Source organism: Protomyctophum bolini (genome assembly GCF_963924005.1).
Source record: "Protomyctophum bolini genome assembly, chromosome: 1".
Classification (NCBI taxonomy): domain Eukaryota; kingdom Metazoa; phylum Chordata; class Actinopteri; order Myctophiformes; family Myctophidae; genus Protomyctophum; species Protomyctophum bolini.
In genome coordinates this window covers 51,177,933-51,197,965 of record NC_137862.1, presented here as the reverse complement: position 1 = coordinate 51,197,965, position 20,033 = coordinate 51,177,933, and the positions used below count along the sequence as shown (strand labels likewise).

At 43.6% G+C, this 20,033-nt stretch overlaps 1 protein-coding gene across 1 annotated transcript in view; it reads right to left on the bottom strand.

Moving 5' to 3' along the window:
• LOC308312882 (protein kinase C-binding protein NELL1-like) overlaps positions 1-20,033 on the bottom strand; it is a gene marked incomplete at both ends in the record, with an annotated part of 297,622 nt that overhangs the window by 200,517 nt on the left and 77,072 nt on the right. The window contains 3 exons of the mRNA XM_080759648.1: positions 4,794-4,876; positions 6,991-7,063; positions 17,182-17,278. Coding sequence (XP_080615774.1) covers positions 4,794-4,876; positions 6,991-7,063; positions 17,182-17,278 — 253 coding nt within the window. The remainder of the gene's footprint in view (positions 1-4,793; positions 4,877-6,990; positions 7,064-17,181; positions 17,279-20,033) is intronic.

Genomic DNA, 20,033 nt, shown 5'->3' with positions numbered 1-20,033 from the left:
TGCATCAAAATTGTCTAATAAAATTATCAATCAATCAATCAATCAATCAAACACACCGCCAAAACAGACCGATCAACATGTTTATGCATGTACGTGACAGACACACATGCACATACACAAGGCCATGTATGCAGACACACACACACACACACACACACATATATACGTACATATACTGTACAGACAGACAGACAGACAGACAGACAGACAGACAGACAGACAGACAGACAGACAGACAGACAGACAGACACACACACTCTAGTGGTAGTTTGCCAAATTGCACTTGCAAATTGAAATGGTCTTTCTGCAGCTGCAGATCCATTCATTAGGAGATGCACTGAGATGGAGGTGAAGTATAGGTGTCATTCATCTCACTCTCCAAGCCTCGGAGAACGGATCAACCGTTAGTAGTGCCTCACTGTATGCATATACAGTAACCATATATACTCCCTCCCTGCCTCACTACATGCATGTACAGTAACCATATGCTCCCTCCCTGCCTCACTATAGAGCGTCGCAGTCCCGCTCCCTCGAGAGACCCGGAAAAGAAATCGCCGTTCATTTTCCTCATGGGCATTTCTTAAAGTATTTATTTAAAGGTAGAGTAAGTGATTTCACTCAAAAAACCTTAGGTTTCGTTTTTGGCCGTGGGACCTATAAGCCTTCGTCCAATCAGGATAGAGAGTCAAAAACGAAACCTAAGGTTTTTTGACCCCCAGGGCTTAACTGGGGACAGGGAGGAACTCCTTATATGGTCAGCACACTCTATAGTAGAGAGGATTATCACAACAAAACAAAAAAATAAGTGATATTTGAATTAAGTGAAATCACTTACTCTACCTTTAAAGACGGTTATACGCCGCGGACAAAGCCAACTCGGATCGTGACAAATCATGACAATGAACACACAATATCTTGGGCCGATCAAATCATTAGAAAGAAGAAAAATAAAAGGCAGGAGACACAACAATATTTGTTTGGTTTTTCTTCTTATAAATTATTTGATCGGCCCCAAAACATTGTGTTTCATTGTCGTGATTTGCCACGATCCGAGTTGGCTTTGTCCGCGGCGTAACCGTCTTTAAATAAATACTTTAAGAAATGCCTATGGTTAAAATTCATTTCCTGGGCCACTCGTTGTTCTGAAAGGGGGAGGGACTGCGACGCTCTATATGCATATACAGTAACCATATAATCCCTCCCTGCCTCATTATATGCAACACACACACACTATAAAGGCAGGCGCGCGCACACACACACACACACACACACACACACACACACACACACACACACACACACACACACACACACACACACACACACACACACACACACACACACACACACACACACACACACACACACACACACACGCACACACACACACACACACACACACAGAGAGAGAACAGCTCTTGCAACTGACCCCCAGGTTGTGATCAAAGCCCTGTTAAAAGGTTCAAGGCATGAAAGTCTATAGCTCCCGATGATCTAAAGTGGTCTTTTGCCACACCGGTCTACCCATTATAGTCCTATTATATACACATGAAAATGCTCAGTGTTAATGTATCCCTCTGGGACTCGGAAAGTGTATAAATGTATAGCCGAACGGACCCTTGTGGACATTTTGTATACAATCTCAGAGTCAACCCATTTAGGCCTGACTGAATTTACCTATGTTTCTATGGCAAGGACCCCAAAAACTATATGTAATTTGGCCACCGACCCCCATCTGAAAATATGTAGTTCCAGTCCGTCAGAAGCAAACATTTGAGTTAAACATTCGCTCTGAAAGAATATAATATTAAAAAGATTTTTCAAAAAATAGCAGTATACAAGCTCGTAGCGCGGCACTATTTTTCAATAGCTAAAGTATAACATAATGCTTAAAAAAACAAAAAGGGGTTCCCATCCCAAAATGGGTTAAATTGACACTTAACATTGACTGCGTACATTGCGCCCCTGTTGCCCCCCGAGAGCCCACAGGCATGGAAATTGGACAGACGGAGGATGCCATTGTTAAACGATAGAGAAGTGCAAAGTGTTGGATGTCAGTGGGGTACCACCTTCCCCTGGGTTGCAATGTACACTGCTAGCTGTGTTACTATATAACAGTATAACACTTATTACCATGGAACATAATGGAATCATGGATGTGGAACATAATGTTAACACAATCTGTCTCTATATCCACACTGCAGTGTTGTTTTTGGCAGCACATTTCTATTTTTGTTTTAGTCATAGACTCTTTGAAACGTTTTCATTTAGTTTTAGTCCATTTTTTTTGTCACCCGGAATGTCTTGGTGTCAGTCTAGTTTTAGTCGACTAAATATCATAAGATTTTTGTCGACTAAATCTACAGTTGATTTAGTCACCTGAAATTGTATTTTGTCGGGCCTTGATGCCGTCATAATGACAGATTTTACACTTGCTGAAAATAGCAGATCTACAAGGTCAAGCTTGTAGATCTGCTATGCAACCAAGTGTAAAATGACTTATAGTGGATCTCTTGTCCACTAGTCCCTCGGTAACATTTTAGTCTAGTTTTTATTTGTTGACAAAATCGACAGTATATATATATTTAGTCATACTTTTAGTCACCGTAGCTTAGTTTTCATTTAGTTTTCGTCAGTGGAAAAAAGGTAGTCGAACATTTTTCGTCATAGTTTTAGTCGACGAAGAAAAAACACAGCAGTACAAATACGTAATGAACACGTCTCTCCATCTATTGTCTGCATTAACCCATTCTGACCTGAGATCAGATTCATACGAGGTTTCCACTGGACACACACTGGTCTGATTAACCCATTCTGACCTGAGATCAGATTCTAAAAATGTCAGTCGTTCTTCGATTTTTCAAAAATAGCAGACCTACAAGCTCGTAGCGCGCCACTCGGTGGCGCGCTATGAGCTTGTAGATCTGCTATTTTTCAATAGCTAAAGCATGACATGATGCTAAACACCAAAATGGGTTCCCGTTCAGAATGGGTTAATCCAACCACCGGTCCCTCGATCGCGGGAACATGTATGCAACACGCATAGATCTCTGATGCACATCACGTAGTCGGGGGTAATTACTCACCCAACATGCAATCGCCCACGCGATTAAGTAAATGTAGTTACCGGTAGTTACTTGTCTTTACACCACTGAGCGCATGCTAATGATCGGGCCCACGTGTGTAATCTCTGCACACTTGCACGCAGGGTGATCGCTTTCGACCAGCCACACGTTCTCATGTAGAATCACCAGTGTTTCTAAAGTAACGTTGTTAGGTTTACTGGATCACTGCCCATAAAAATAACCCCTTACCATTACAGATTACCTTCTGAGAAAAGTAACAAGTTAGATTATTTTCCGTTATTTTCCGTTTACCCGACGATTAAAACCCATTTTCAATGCTTGCGCAAGTTGTTTACATCGTAGGCTATTATAGGCTACTGCCTATACCGTCATTGCGCCGCATTATCACGGCCCTAATTAACTCTATGGCTAAAAACGAGAATGATACACACCATGAACTGACCATAGACAATATCCCCTTTACAGCTCTCTTTATTAACGAATATCATTCGCCACAATCGCCAGCCTATACACGTATAGCGTAGGACTGGACAGAAAGGCTGTTGCGCTGCGCTCCAACCACCAGCCAGCAGCGTGCATAATGCCCTCTCCACGGCACGCACCGTGGCGCGTGAACAACAACACCACCACCATGGAATCATGCACACACACACACACGCTATATAAAGACAACCACACAAGCAGATGCTCATGTGCAATGACACGCAAACACACAGGTTAAGTATGAGCGGGCACACACATACGCAATTTTATCTCATAGGCGAATACACACGCTCGCACATGATCACGTTCTCGCAGTCCCCTGAACGTGCACACGCGCACGCACACTTTTCTAAATGGTCATCCTGCTCCCTGTGGTGTGTGAGTGATGTTGTGACTTAGAGATTGTAGGACACCTGTCACCCTCCTGGTGTGTGTGTGTGCGTGCGTGCGTGCGTGCATGCATGCGTAGCGTGCGTAGCGCTGCACACACACAGTCAGACAGAATCACAGTCACCAAAAATGTGACTGCCATCGAAGTGATATTTTTCACCTGGCTGACTTTGTGTGTCTTTTACAAGATAGTCTATCTAATCTGTGCTACTTTCTCTGAGGTTAAAAGAGTTGTAAAGAAACTAACTATGTGCATTTGTATAATGGAAGTGCCTGAGGTGCCTTACAGTCAAGGGCTTAAGGCTTAGTAAGAGCTTTTTTCCCCGGCACTAAATAAGGACATGGACAAAAACCAAAGATATACTGACAAAATAAATAAGTGATGTATTATGTTTGACACCTCTTTGCACATTTGATTCAGCACTGCTGCTATCGAAGGACCTTCTCTAAAACACCCTGGACAACACTCCACGCGTCCCAGACTCTTCTCCCTTCTCTAAAACACCCGGGACAACGCTTCACACGTCCCAGACTCTTCTCCCTTCTCTAAAACACCCGGGAGAACACTCCACACGTCCCAGACTCTTCTCTAAAACACACTGGACAACGCTCCACGCGTCCCAGACTCTCCTCCCTTCTCTAAAACACCCTGGATTTAGAGCGTATGCTAAATGCCTAAATTGTACAGGTTGCACCAGGTCTAAATGGGTTAATGTCTATGGATTAGGGTGAGAGTTTTGCCTTGTGTTATGGATAGGGGTGTTAGAGTTAAGAGTGTTGCCTTGTGTTATGGATAGGGGTGTTAGGGTGTTGGGGGAGAGCCCTCACTCTCACCTTGAGGGTCATCTTTGCCAGCAGCTCCTGGAGATCCATTATGCCTTGCACTAGGCTCAGGAAATCACTGCAGGTTGGACAGGCTCAACAGAGGAAAGAGAAGCACCAGGAAAGATGAGGAGAAAAAAAAAAGAATGGGATAAACAGGAAGGGTAATTAGTTTCACAGTTTTCATTTAAGTTACTACACAATCTCCGAATGCTATATATATATAGTCTGGAAATATAGCCCCCCATGAGCTGAGTAAGGAAGCTGCCATTTCCGTTCAATATATTTTTGAAATATCTTATTTTTGTATATGGGGTGCACACACCACAAGGGGTTGCACACACCACAGTTTGGTGGTTCATAGGTACGTTATGTTTCCTATTGTGAACTTTCCACCGCTACGTCTGCTCTGGTTCTGGCGAAGGGAGTATCGAGAGAGAGAGAGAGAGAGAGAGAGAGAGAGAGAGAGAGAGAGAGAGAGAGAGAGAGAGAGAGAGAGAGAGAGAGACAGATTGTGGGTGGGGATAGAGGAGTGAAGGGTACATTAAGTTCAAGTTACTATGTGCACGTGCGCACGTGCGCGCGTGCGTGTGGAATCTGAAGGTCGAGCCGATCTGATCTCAAAACACGGTGAAAAACACCTCTACAACAAAATGCCTGTTAGAGCATGAACCAGATCAGACAGGATTGACACGTCAGAGAGTTTATTCAGTCTTTTTCAGACACAGGTATGGCAGTGGTGAACGACGGACGAGTGATGATTTGACTGGCAAGAGAAGGAAATAAATAACAATCAATAATGGGGATAAGTCAGGCGTAATCATAGACTGTAAAAAATATGGACAAAGCGTTCCCCGGGTCTAACATGAACGTAAAATGAAGCCTGAAATCCCTTGCACTGTAAGTCGCCAATCTTTCAAGATCCGTTTGAGCCCAGTTTGGCCATTGGCTGGCCCAGACAACGAGGCGGGACTTCCCCCCCTTCGAGTGGGTGGGGGATCCCGTTCATAGACTGTAACGGTAGCCACGCCCCTCAGAACATGCGCGACTTTATGGTCATTTATTTTATAAATGGGGCCATCATTTTCCAAAAAGAATATTATGACATTAGAAATGAGACTTTAAACTAGTGACTGGAAGCGAAAAGTATTCATGACCATGTTTATTAAGGTAATACAGTCTAGGTGAAGTTGGGCCCAAATACATGGACTTCTATGGGGCTATGGGTTTTTTTGAGCCCACAACAGGCCATTATATGAACTTTCATTTCCTTAGTGGCTTCACAAAAAATCTGTCTGACTGCCCCCCTGGGCGTAATACACAGTATAGGAAACGAGTAGGATATATAGGAAAGCAGACTTACATTAATGCATCAGTATACAGGCACAATAGGAGCTGTGGTGCTGCAAGCACCTCTCAGTGAGAGACAAATGTCTGCATGCTGCCTAGTTAGGCCTATATATATCCCTAGAGTGGTGGGGTTTTCTATAGGGCTGCAACTCGAACGATCGGCTCAATCGAACATCGCAACGTTCCCCACGGCAACTTGGTCGCTTACTCGCTTTAGCTCGCTCGTAGGGGTGTAACCAATATAGTGACTGCATGGAAAAATCGATTTCAATTATCGATTTCAATTTCACGCATCGAAGTATATCGAAATGAAAACAACATTGACTATGTATCGTATCGTTTTGCACTGCAAATAATCGGTATCGAATCGTTTCGCTGTGCAAATAATCGATTGTATCAATGCTACATTTCTGTGCGTGGCATTTAGTATTTTTTTGAAGGAAAAATAAAAAGAGGGTCTTTAATTACTTAATTTTAAATAATGTCAATGTATTTTAAATAGTTACTGTAATAGTTAACCATGTGTCGATGTTAAAATGCATCGTTGCACCCTTCAAGTTCGCTTGAGATAGCGCCGCTCCGTCACAGTCTTTGGGAAGGATTTCAGTTTAATATGTATGGATTTTGGGGGTTTTCTAGTAGTGTATGAACGGAAATGCCAATCCGTGTTTGTGGCGAGACCGGGGTTGTTATTTTGAAACCTTGTAGCAACAGTCAAACATATTATTATTATTATTAATTAACGATTTTTTTTAACTAGATAATTGATATACTGTATCCATGCAACCCCTATGGAAACCTAATTAGAGGTCACCTCGTCTAGCCCAGAGCGTTTGGCCCGAGTAATCACAAGACTTACTGCGGTTGAGGTTTGGACACTGTGTGATGAAACCGTTGGGGGCAAAGATCAGCTTCACGTCCTGAATAATGCCCTGAGGAGACATAGACAGGAGAGATGTCAGAGACAAAGAGACAGACGGAGAGAGAGATTTAACACACATAATTATCATTCAGTATACATTACTATACTGCCCTACAAAGCCACGGTGCAGTAACTACGGGTATTCTGTCTCCTCCGTGTGTGGCTCCACGGAGTAACAGATAAGCTAAACAGAACTTGTACTATAGGCATTGAAAGACTTGACGAGACATGGATGTAGAATTGTTGGTTGTTTACTTCACCCTTCTTCATAAACTTTTACAATGCTTTTCCAGCAATTTGTGAAACTGAAAATAAATGCACAAGAAAAGCTCTTAATAAAACATAAGTGTAATGCCTAAATCAGCTAGATAAGAATACTGCATTACAAATGACAAATCGGTAGTCTCAAATGGCATGGTAAACAATTGACCATAAAACTCACAAACGTAAAATAAAACAGTGTAATATGCATCAATACTTGTTCTTAAAGATGAAACGTATAACATAACTCACAGACAAAGCTTCTCCAAGGCTCAAAACAAGGTGGATGGCAAGAGATGCAATAATTCTGTCACATCTGTAGAACATACTGTGTTTTGTGAAACAAAATGGCTGACCAGGAAGTAAAGGCTTGTGACATGTGATCACAGCTGCCAATAACAACACAGGGAAACTAGAACACATTAGCTGACAGCAGTCTTCAAAGCAACCACTACTAGATGATGCTAAATACTCTTTTCCGTCGAAGGGCATGACAACGGGATTTATTTATTTTGCGGATAATGGTTTTAAAAGTGTTTCAACTGGTCAGCCAAATTAGATATCGGCAAATAAGTGATATTACACCAATTGTAAATATGTTATGGAGGTCATCGTATATCCCGCAACATGCCAAATTTGGCCAGCGATCTCACACTGCATTCAGTGTTTGAGGCATTTTGTTCAAAACGGATCAGTCCTGCTGACTTTGAATGCCAAACTTAACGAATGGAATGCAATATGAAATAATTGACCGATATGTCTTGATCACCAAGATCACGCACGCACAGTGCAAAACAGGCTTGGTGGAGACAAAATCCTCTCAAATTGTGATCACCCTCTTTATTGAAGAAATGTTTTTGTTTTCTCAAACTCGCTGTTTTCTGCAAGACATTACTCTATAATAAGCCATCTCTCCAAAACTGGTGGGCAAAAACTGAACAACCAATATGTCAATTTGAAGCTACGATGATTCCCTGCTTTCATATGACATGAAAAACAATTCAAAAAAAAATCCAATGGCAGTCCCTCAGTCAAATTTTGTCACATAATGATGATATGGTGAAATGGTACCCATCATTACAAACCATATGATATGGTGACATGGTATACCAAATACCCATCATTACAAAACCATCGTGTCTATTCGTTCAAACAACCAAGTCGGGGGGGGGGGGGGGGGGGGGGGGGTGGGGGGGGGGGAATGCAAATACATGTACACAATGGTGTACGCCACATTGGGTTTCACGATAAACACACTGGAAGGGCATTACAATTATACAGCTCGGCCCAGGCACGGATCATGGCATCGATTCCTTTCAGCATTATGCTTAAAAAATGTGAAATCCATTTGGTCGGCCCGGGATGTAAACAGCACCTGAACACATCATAATTCAGAGAAATAAGCCTTGAGCAGCGCACACACACACACACACACACACACACACACACACACACACACACACACACACACACACGGTGTGTTTGAGTAGCGGACACTGAGGAGCAGGCTGTCAGTGTCAGGGAGAATGGGAAGGGAATGAAGGTGTGTACTGTAGATCAGAGACGTGTCGTGGTGCTGTAATAAAGAACCCAGCTGTACATCACCACCATTGATCAGTTATGTAACTCTGCAAGATATAGAAATCTGCCCCACCCCCCCTCTCTCTCTCTCTCTGACTCTGTGGTGGAAGAGATACTCGGATTACATAATGCTTAGTTAAAACACAGTATTACATAATGCTTAGTTAAAACACCAAAAGGGTTCCCGCCCAGCAACCAGCAATGCCACTAGGCAGATACAGTATACTATACTAATAAGTGTTACACGTAAAAGTTAAACGTAAAAGTCAAAATTGTGTAAATGTGGTATCAAAATATACTCCCATGTTTGGTGAATAGCCCATCGTCTACTATAGCGCATGTCGCAATGTGACGTGTTGTGGACTAGTATAAAACCAGGGCTTAATATTCATGAATGCATGTTTTGTAATAACAAGTAGTACTGATGTTTTGGAGTAAAATAAGTACAATATTTGCCTGCCCTGTGAGATGCAGTGGAGCAATAGTAAAGGTAGGTAATGAGTATAGTATTGGAAATGGAAAAACTCAAAAAAGTACAAGACAAGTACCTGAAAACTGTCCCGTATGGTAAAAGTACAGTACTTATGAAATGTAATTAGTTACTTTACATCTCTGCTTCGTCTCTGTGTGTGTGTGTGTGTGTGTGTGTGTGTGTGTGTGTGTGTGTGTGTGTGTGTGTGTGCGCACGCGAGTGTGTGTGTGTGCGTGCCACGGTGTGTCATGTACTCAATATCTGATGTCTGTAATCAATAGCTTCATAACACAAAGAGAGAAAAAATAACCTGGCATGGCTCACTGGAGTGGAGTATTCTGTTAATACACGTTTGAAGGACCATTTCAAAGGTTTGAAAAACAGCATGTCATGAGACCTATAATAGGTTTTAATAAATCCAGTACTCAATACATTTCTGAAAGGCAATGATTACACTACTGTAACCTATCATTATGCTGTCCTGACACAATCAGGGGGATATTCTGTTGGAGTTTGCGTTGGACTCCCACGCGTGACAATCTTTAAGAAGGCTTTCTTATAAACACCGTTAAGAGAGCGGCACTGAACGAGAGATTGTTTTATAGGACGTATTTCACATTACAAATTAGACCCAGGACCTTATGTAACCAAGTATTATTATATTTCAAAAGAGTGATGTTCAAATCTTCTACATGGGTAATACTTAAATACTTGTACTTGAGTATAGGATATTCTAGGGCTCTTTCCATTCCCATATAGAGGGTATATGCGCGTGACATCATCGTACCTGGAAGTTATGAGGGAACGCCCACTGAGTGGCAAAAAAACTACTTTCTGGCCTTGACAGCCCATGCATCCAAACAGAAAAGTCCTGTCTGATCGCATTAAACAATGTTAAAACTCACCAACATTGCAGCTGTACGAAAAGCTTGAATTATCCTCTTTATATCTGCAAAGTTTTTGTTTCATAAAAATCCAAAGATAGAAACGTTATGAGAGCTGCTTTCTGTCAAGAAATGCCCTGCATTTTATAAAATTTTATCAAATGAATTCGGAAGTGCTTGTTTTCAACATTTTGCTGCCTCCTGCATGATGTGACATTTAGAAACAGGTGGTACGCAGGGCGGTTGAGTGATTTTCAACGAGCGCTTCCAAATGCTGCTCAATGTTTTGCCACTGTCTAGATGAGGGGGGGGGGGGGGGGGGGGCGTGTCCTGATGGGAAAATCATGTGCATACTCTCTGTTATTTAGGTGTGTTCGTGTACCACTCCACTTGCTACGAGCCAATGGACATCCACGTACCACTCCACATGCTCCGAGCAAATGGACATCCACGTACCACTCCGCATGCTCCGAGCCAATGGACATCCACGTACCACTCCACATGCTCCGAGCCAATGGACATCCACGTACCACTCCACATGCTCCGAGCCAATGGACATCCACGTACCACTACACATGCTCCGAGCCAATGGACATCCACGTACCACTACACATGCCCCGAGCCAATGGACATCCACGTACCACTCCGCATGCTCCGAGCCAATGGACATCCACGTACCACTCCACATGCTCCGAGCCAATGGACATGCACGTACCACTCGACATGCGCCACTTCATTCATTCATGCTGTAGTGTAGTGCAACAGGACATAGTTGTGTGTGGCGCGATCCCTCGGGCAACAAACTGCTTAGATTGACATAGGTTTATTGTTTTGGGGGTAAAGGCTCATCCTGATATTTCCCATCGCCATCTGGTGATGTAAAACATGACCTTTCTTTGTTACAACACAGGCTAAAAACAATCCTAACCTCCACCTGCTCTCTCGCCCTCAGTCTCTCACTACCCTAATTAACTACCCGCAGAGGAATGGAGGGAGAGATGGAGAATATATGAGAGAGAGAGAGAGAGAGAGAGAGAGAGAGAGAGAGAGAGAGAGAGAGAGAGAGTGTAAGACAAGGCACAGTCTGAGATGCAAAGCGATATAGAGAGGCAGACATAACAGTTCATAGTGAGGTGGGCAGAGAAAGCTACACGAAGAGAAATGTAATAATGATCATTCAGAATAGGAAAATATTCACAGTGAAGGTGCTATCCCGTTGCCTAATGAAATATCTCATTCATATTCTAGCTACTTAACTGCACATTCAATGGTACATACTAATAATCTTATCATTGATGTCTGTTGCTGCATCCCAACTCCCAAGCACACACTAAGCAGTGGAATTCTTGTAATACCATGTTTTATGTTTTGTTATTGATGTGGTATACAGGGTACAGCATGTCCTTGTAGAGATGGTATCACTCATTGTTTCTGGGTTAGCGCGATGCATGTCAGATTGAAACTCAGGCTTTCCAACTAAAGTATGAATATGTTTAATTGGAAATGGAATGATCTTAAACCGGTTTAAAAAAGCCTTGTTTGAAGTCAGGCATATCTTGTTCAGTGTATTGACATAATAACCCATTTTGGGCAGGAACCCCTTTTGGTGTTTTAAACATTATGTTATAATTTAGCTATTGAAAAATAGCAGATCTACAAGCTCATAGGTCTGCTATTTTAGAACGTTTTTAACTCAAATCTTTGCTTCTGGGGAAGTCCCTGGAACGACATCATTTCAGATGGGGGACGGCGGCCAAATACCATATCATTTTTTGGTGTTCTTGACATGAAATATTGAGCACCGCTGACATAGAAACACAGGTTTTTCAGATGATTTAGAAGATTTTTTTTTATTTAATTTCGACGTCAGGCCTAAAAGGGTTAATAATGTAATATTGCTGTGCACATGCATCTTGCACACTCAGCAGACAGAGAGAGACGAAAGACGTGGACACGGAGAGAGGTGCAAGCGGATCGTTCTGCTTACATCACTCACAACTCCTGTTTGCCTCTCACACTTCTTTGTGTGGTGTTACGCAACTCGCACAAGCCTTTCAACACTGTCTGCCGCGCTCTGGACTTCAAAGCCATCATTACTGCCTTACATGGTGCATGGAGAACGAACACACACACACACACACACACACACACACACACAGCGAGCTCAGAGATTCTCCCCAAGGGTTTGGCATCATTGGATTCAGGGATTCAAGATAAAGATAATTTATTATGGTGGCTCTTTCAGACAGAGAATCCCAGCGGGTGAGGTGGAGTGCGGTATACTACGTGGTGGCAGGGTGGAGACACAGAGCAATGCGCTCACCCTCTCAGCGAGAGGAGCTCAATATGTTTTATTTAAGAGGCCTAGTTAGCTCATCTTATCATTATCTCTCTCAGTCCCCGAGTCCTGGAAGTGTGTAGATGTACCGCTACTGCCACTGTGCTTGTTCCACCTCCTCCAGTATATATCTCCTCCGCTAACCGTAGTTCCCATAGCTCTCGGCTGTGTTTCTCCTGCTCTCTTTTTTCCATTATACCTCTCGGTATCCCCCACTTCTCGTACCTCTGCTCTCTACTTTAGATATGTGAGGAGGAGAGACTGCAGGGTTTTCCCCTGCTCAGAGTCATCACCCACAGTAAGTGGGCATTGGGCAAGCAAGCAACACATGGAAAAAGGTAACGTCTCAAAAAAGGTAACCTCTCAGCGCACCTGTCTCCCAATGCCAATCTCCCCACCTGAACGGCGTCTGCAATCAGCTCCAGAGGCTACAAGAGCCATGCCTGCCTGCCGCTCGGCACCAGTTCCTCACCAGTCTACGGTTGGTAAAGTTAGACAGCCTGGACTTCTGGTTCTCTGCGTTTAGACCTATAGCCAGTTAAAATGTCACGCCGTTACTGTGCCTTATATTCTGTGCTTCTCCTCTCTACGGTGCTTCAGGGACCTGCGGCCATCTTGCCATAAGAGTTTGGAAGCACTCGTTTTCAGTAATGCAATGTCCTGCTGCCTCCTGCGCTATGTGCAAATTCAAAACCGGTGGTGCGCAGGGCAGTTGAGTGACATCTAACGAGCACTTCCAAACTGCAACGCTTAGAAAAATAATCACCTGCGAGGACAGAAAGTAGCTCATAACATGTGTGGGCAGTGGATTGTTATGAAACAAAGGATAGAAAGAGGATAATTCAAGCTTTTCGTACAGTCGCAATGTTGGCGAGTTTGACGTTGTGTAATGCAATCAGATAGGACTTTTCTGTTTGGATGAATGGGCTGTCAATGGGAAGTTGCACCTTGTTAGCGCCTTGCCATGGTCTACTCTGCATATGGTCCTTAGAGGCAGAGGTGGAGAAAAGTGTCAGGTGTGAAAGTTACAGCAAGAATGAAAGGGAAGGTGTACAGCTATGTTGTATGGTAGTTTAGAGACAGACAGCTATGTTGTATGGTGGTTTAGAGACAGACAGCTATGTTGTATGGTGGTTTAGAGACAGACAGCTATGTTGTATGGTGCTTTAGAGACAGACAGCTATGTTGTATGGTGGTTTAGAGACAGACAGCTATGTTGTATGGTGGTTTAGAGACAGACAGCTATGTTGTATGGTGGTTTAGAGACAGACAGCTATGTTGTATGGTGGTTTAGAGACAGACAGCTATGTTGTATGGTGCTTTAGAGACAGACAGCTATGTTGTATGGTGGTTTAGAGACAGACAGCTATGTTGTATGGTGCTTTAGAGACAGACAGCCATGTTGTATGGTGGTTTAGAGACAGACAGCTATGTTGTATGGTGCTTTAGAGACAGACAGCCATGTTGTATGGTGCTTTAGAGACAGACAGCTATGTTGTATGGTGGTTTAGAGACAGACAGCTATGTTGTATGGTGCTTTAGAGACAGACAGCCATGTTGTATGGTGGTTTAGAGACAGACAGCTATGTTGTATGGTGCTTTAGAGACAGACAGCCATGTTGTATGGTGCTTTAGAGACAGACAGCTATGTTGTATGGTGGTTTAGAGACAGACAGCTATGTTGTATGGTGCTTTAGAGACAGACAGCTATGTTGTATGGTGGTTTAGAGACAGACAGCTATGTTGTATGGTGCTTTAGAGACAGACAGCTATGTTGTATGGTGCTTTAGAGACAGTCGCACTGAGGAAAAGACAGGAAGCAAAGCTGGAGGTATATAGCAGAGACGCCTAATTCTAGACTACGTCCGTTTCTAGACTTGGTAGCGCCCCGCCTGCCTCTGATTGGCCGCCTCCCTACTACTAGTAAGAAGAATTAGGTGCCCATGGGGACGGAGCATTCTTCTCACATTGTAATACAGGCGTGACACCCATTAGCCCAGCCAACTCGCTAGCATTATGGTCTAATCACTAGACTATGGATCCTGCTGCCCGGGTTCGCATCCCGCTGCCGCATCTATCTTCAAACAACCGCAGACATTTTTTTTTTTTTTTGCAGATAAATTATAGTTTTAGACCACGACAGAGGGGCGCCATCTCTAGCAAACTTGAGCCACGGGAAACACCGCCAAGTTGCCGTGTCGAGCGTTGCGAAGGTCGCTAGAGCAGACTCGGCCCCGTTCGAGTTGCAACCTGATATGGACAGAATAATAAAGTAATATTTATTTCCCTCGCGTCAGAGTCACCAGACTATCCACCTCGGAGGAACGTCTGGTAAGACGGGCAGTGTCGGTAGGCCAATCGGGGGTGCATACTTAGTTTAGACTAGTCATTGGTTAGACATGGGTTAAGGTTAGGTTTAGGTGTGCTGCCCCGTGGGAGGTTAGGTTTAGGGTGAGGGTTTGAGATGGGTTGTAGTCGTAGGACTATAATGACAGGTCTAACCAATGACTAGTCTAAACCAAAATCTGTCTAAACTAAGTACTGCACCCGGCCAATCAGAGGCAGGCAGGACGTTACCGTGTCTAGAGATGGACGTGGTATTGAATCACGCAGCAGAGACTGAGGTTCTCTCGGGAGTAACAAGGATGGATAGGATCAAGAACAAGTACATCAGAGGGACAAGCGCATGTCAGATGTTCTGGGGATAAAGCTGGCCATTCATTGATTGTGTTTGCACAAACAGTTTATCAAGGTAGTAGCTCGACACAACTCCAACTAGTCTCAAACTCTGAGCATTTTTACCGGGTGCAAAAAAAACTATATATATATTATTTTTTTAATGACTGCCTCTGCTTACAAGCTTGTGTTTCCATAGCAACATAAGAGACAGAGGAACGGTCTGGAATTAATCAGGAATTCAATATTCAACAATGTGGTCAAATAAGTGTTGTCCTGGAATTGCAGTAATTAAGGAAGTGGTTCTCAAGGACCCACACATTAAAATATGTATTTGGCAACGAGCCTCCATTTAAAAATACTTTGTGCCATGGATCATTTAAAGGAAACATTAAAATAATAAATAAAACAGTTCTACAAGCAAACACGGCGCATTGCGACACGTTGTGTGAGCGTGCAGATCGTCTCATTTCAAATATCCAATGTACGTATATAAGGTGAATTGTTTTTGATGCTATCTTTAATACATTTTTGGGTAGGGGACACGGTCTCTACTTTGCAAACCACTGCAGTATTTTAGGAAAGCAGCCTCTGATACATCGCGCAACAGGTGTTATACTCAGCGTTATATACGACAAGCACGTCTGTCACTTTTGGCAGTGGAGCTCGTACCAGCTGGGCCCTGCATGTGCGCGAGTGTGAAGGAGTCCTGTCCTTATTCGCTCCTTCCCTTCCTTCACATGCGACAGCATCTGTCTCAGACATGTTTTTTTTTAATCCATCCTCCATAACATGCACAGAATCTCTGTGCGTGTGTCTGTGTGTGACTTCGATCTTGGCGAGTGCATGGTAGAGAACCCTGCAGGGAGTGCGTTGCCCAAATTCCGCAACAGCGGCTGTCCAGGAATCCATCTATGAATGTACATAAATTGTGTGTGTGTGTGTTTGTGTGTGTGTCTCGCGAACCATTCGACTTCGAACTTGACACGGGTATCGCCAAGGACACATGGGAGTGATGTGCCAGGCGGGAAGACTTTTGGATGGGCGCTTGGGAGTGATTAACCCATTTTGACCTGAGATCAGATTCTAAAAATGTCTTCTACATCCTGACAGTTTTCTGAAAAAGCCATGTTTCTATATGTCAGTCGTTCTTCGGTTTAAAAAAATTTAGCAGATCTACAAGCTCATAGCGTGCCGCCGAGTGGCGCGCTATGAGCTTGTAGATCTGCTATTTTTCAATAGCTAAAGCACAACATAATGCTAACACCAAAAGGGGTTCCCCCGTCCAAAATGGGTTGAATGAGTGATTTACAACTGGACAACCAGATCTCCATAATAGGCCTGCATATGTAGATCCGGGTTGTCCTGCAGAAGCACCAATATGCCCATATACCGGCATAGCCACCTAGTACCCATTTATAAAATGCATATAGGATGCTAGACTAGCCTGAACTTAAAAATGACACAGGCCTGCAAATGTCAGTGTGTAGCGACGTATAGGTGAAGGAAGTGTGCAGCAGGGTGACATGCCGTGTGGATTATACAGTAAATTGAGAATTGACTAGAACAATGGAGAGAAAAAAAAAGAAATACAGAAGCATATATTTCGTAGAGGCATTTCTTTCCTAATCCTTTCATGTATGTTTCATTGCTCCTGTGGGGCAAAGATGGCAGATTGAGGAAAAAAATTAGCAATGATTAAAAATAGACAAGCTCGTAATGGCTTTGCAAGTGGAGGGAAGAAAAAAGGGGAGCTATAAGCTAGTTATAGTCCCGGGTTTCCTGGCCACTCTCTCCAGTCTGTGTAGGTCTGCACGGTGACATTATGCAGTGCAACCTTTGACGCTGGTCAAGTGGTTTTCGAGTGTGTTTGAGCGAGAAAGCGGCAGAGAGAATGTGTGAGTGTTGCGTCTTACCTTGAAGAGCCCGTGCTTGTGGCCATGCTGGCCCAACCAGACCCCACTGCCGGGCGTAATCTCCATCTGGGGGGGGTCAATCACACGCTCGTAAATCCTGCGAACAGCAATGAAATGACAGAGAATGCAGTGTTAGAATATCATCTCTCTCGCACGCACACACACACACACACACGTGTCAATGTCCATGCTAGGACTATGGAAATTACTGTATATCCAAAGCGCCCACACACTCTCGCACACTCTCTCTCTCTCTCTCTCTCACTCACTCACACTCACACCTTTATTTGCATTAACATTTTACAAGAAATCCTTTAACACAAACAATAGTGGGTGGGCAAAACTTGAAAAAAAATCTACAAGAAGTGCTTCAGGTTACAGATCACGGGTACAGAAAGCATCGCCTTCTCCATATATGGCGACTGCCAATTATTGCAGACACTGGACAGAATTTTGCCGATAGCCTGATCAGCTCTCGGCTTGGACATGCCTGCAATCTGCAGGCCCCTCACGATTGATTTATGGACATTACTGAGGCTTCCAAATATGAACACAAGTAGTTTACGTACATTTGTAGCCAAGCTGTATAATAGCATCCTTAAGACGCTGGTACTTAAGCACCTTGACCACCTCTTCCAGACTGTGGTCAAATTCACTTCCAAAATGGTCACTTCTCTGCTGTCCTCATCAACAACAACAACATCTGATGTATTAGCTGTGACATCTGAGAAGGCATCATTTTCATTATTGTGCATGAACATGACACACACACACACACACACACACACACACACACACACACACACACACACACACACACACACACACACACACACACACACACACACACACACACACACACACACACACACACACACACACACACACACACACACACACACACACACACACACACACACACACACACACACACACACACACACACACACACAAACGCACAGACATCAATGCAAAAATCAAGTGGGTGACGGAAGGTGTTGGACGCAAAGAGAGCAAGAGAGGACGTGGCGGGGAAGCTTTCAACAAAATGTCTCTGACCATCAAGTCAAACTGAAGGGATTTGTCCTCCAGCATCAGATTAATGTCTAGTCTGACAAATGGGACTGGACTGCTCAAGCAGCAGAGTGAGTACATCCGACTACTTCACATTTTCCAACTTCTCTTGAAGCACCCGTCGACAGGATTCAGCCAGTTCACAGAGGTATACAGTATGCAACAGTATATGAACACTTGAACTCCGCTTGTAGTTTTTTTTTTACCTTGCTTTGCGTTTGGTACATTTACTAGAGCTGCTGTTGTCCATTCTCTGGAAAGCTTTAGTAATGTACGTTTGGTTGTTGAACTATGACTGAGATTTTAGACTGAGAATATCCCCAGTAACCCCAGTTCTCTGCGCCCCCCCTCGCCTTAACTCTGAAGCGTTATCTTACAATAAATGAAAAGAACTCTCCGTGTACTGTACGTCCATCAGCAATTCACGTACAACGAGAACCATTCGACCCGACCGACTTCAAATTTGTTTACCATTGCCTAAGAATTTGGCACAAAAGGAAGGCAGGCAGGCAGACAGACAGACAGACAGACAGACAGACAGACAGACAGACAGACAGACAGACAGGCAGGCAGACAGACAGACAGACACAATGGGTCCACTGACAGTGGGTATATAAAAGCAATAATTAACTAGAGGTCACAGTTTACAGTACCTTGTATTTTATAATGGCCGAGAGGCGTAATGAGCCTCTCCGACCCTCTACTTTCTATACCACGGTAACATTCAACCCCGTGCCTCCAACACCCTTTTCCACTTTCTCCTCCCTGCTTAATTAAAACTAATCTACTGCCAAGGACGAGTTAAACAGGTTTTTTCCCTAATGCCCCCAGTTTTCTTTTATTGAATTAAGTCAGACCGTGCTCTTCACCACCATATGGAATAGCTCTGGGTTGCTAGGCGATCGTGTAAACAGGAAATAACCGGCAGCGTCCACTTTTAACGTTTTTTTTGAGGGGCGCTATAGAATCCATCCATTCTTTGCCATTAAAACAAGCTTTATTCACGGCTCAAACTAATTTAAATAAGATCGCTACTCACTTTGGTTTTTACGTCCGGTTCGTTTTGGTCTTAAAAATAAATAGAGCTTCCTCTGAAAATACATGGCAGCAGAATAGGCGGTGGAATTGTCAATGAGTAACATTTGAACTATCAGACCCCACACAGGAGTCAGTCCAGCTGCTTATCCAAACCTTAGACATATCAAAACTTGACTTGACCGTAACTCTCTCCTTACTGGCCTCCTGGCATGTGCACTTAAGCCCTTGCCTCAGCATGCTTGGGTATCCCCTTTCCATTGCCCGCTCCATTGGCTCCCAGTTACTGCGAGTACAAAACACTGATGTTGGCCTACAAAGCAACCAAAAGGTATGGCACCCCCATATCCCTGCTAGACTTTACAATTTTGAGAATGCATCCAAAACCCATTGAGCATGTAAACAAACGTCACTAATTGGTTTCCGATGGTGACGTAATGACGATATGTTTTAGTGTCGGGAGGATTAAAGGTAATGCTCCTACTGTATGTATACATGTATGTAATCTGGCACCACTGCCGTAATCAGGCACAAGTAGTCATTACGTCATTTGCTGGGACGGTTCATACGCATCGAATATCGTCATGGGCGAAACTAGCACTTGCGCGCTCTGCTTGTGCAAGTAATAATAAAACCAGAGTGGATTTTCTCCGTCTATATGGATGTCACCAGCACACGGAAAAGTAAAGTCCTTGTACTGTGGGTTTGTGTTGGCTAGCTCGATGCTCCCCGATTGGTTGACT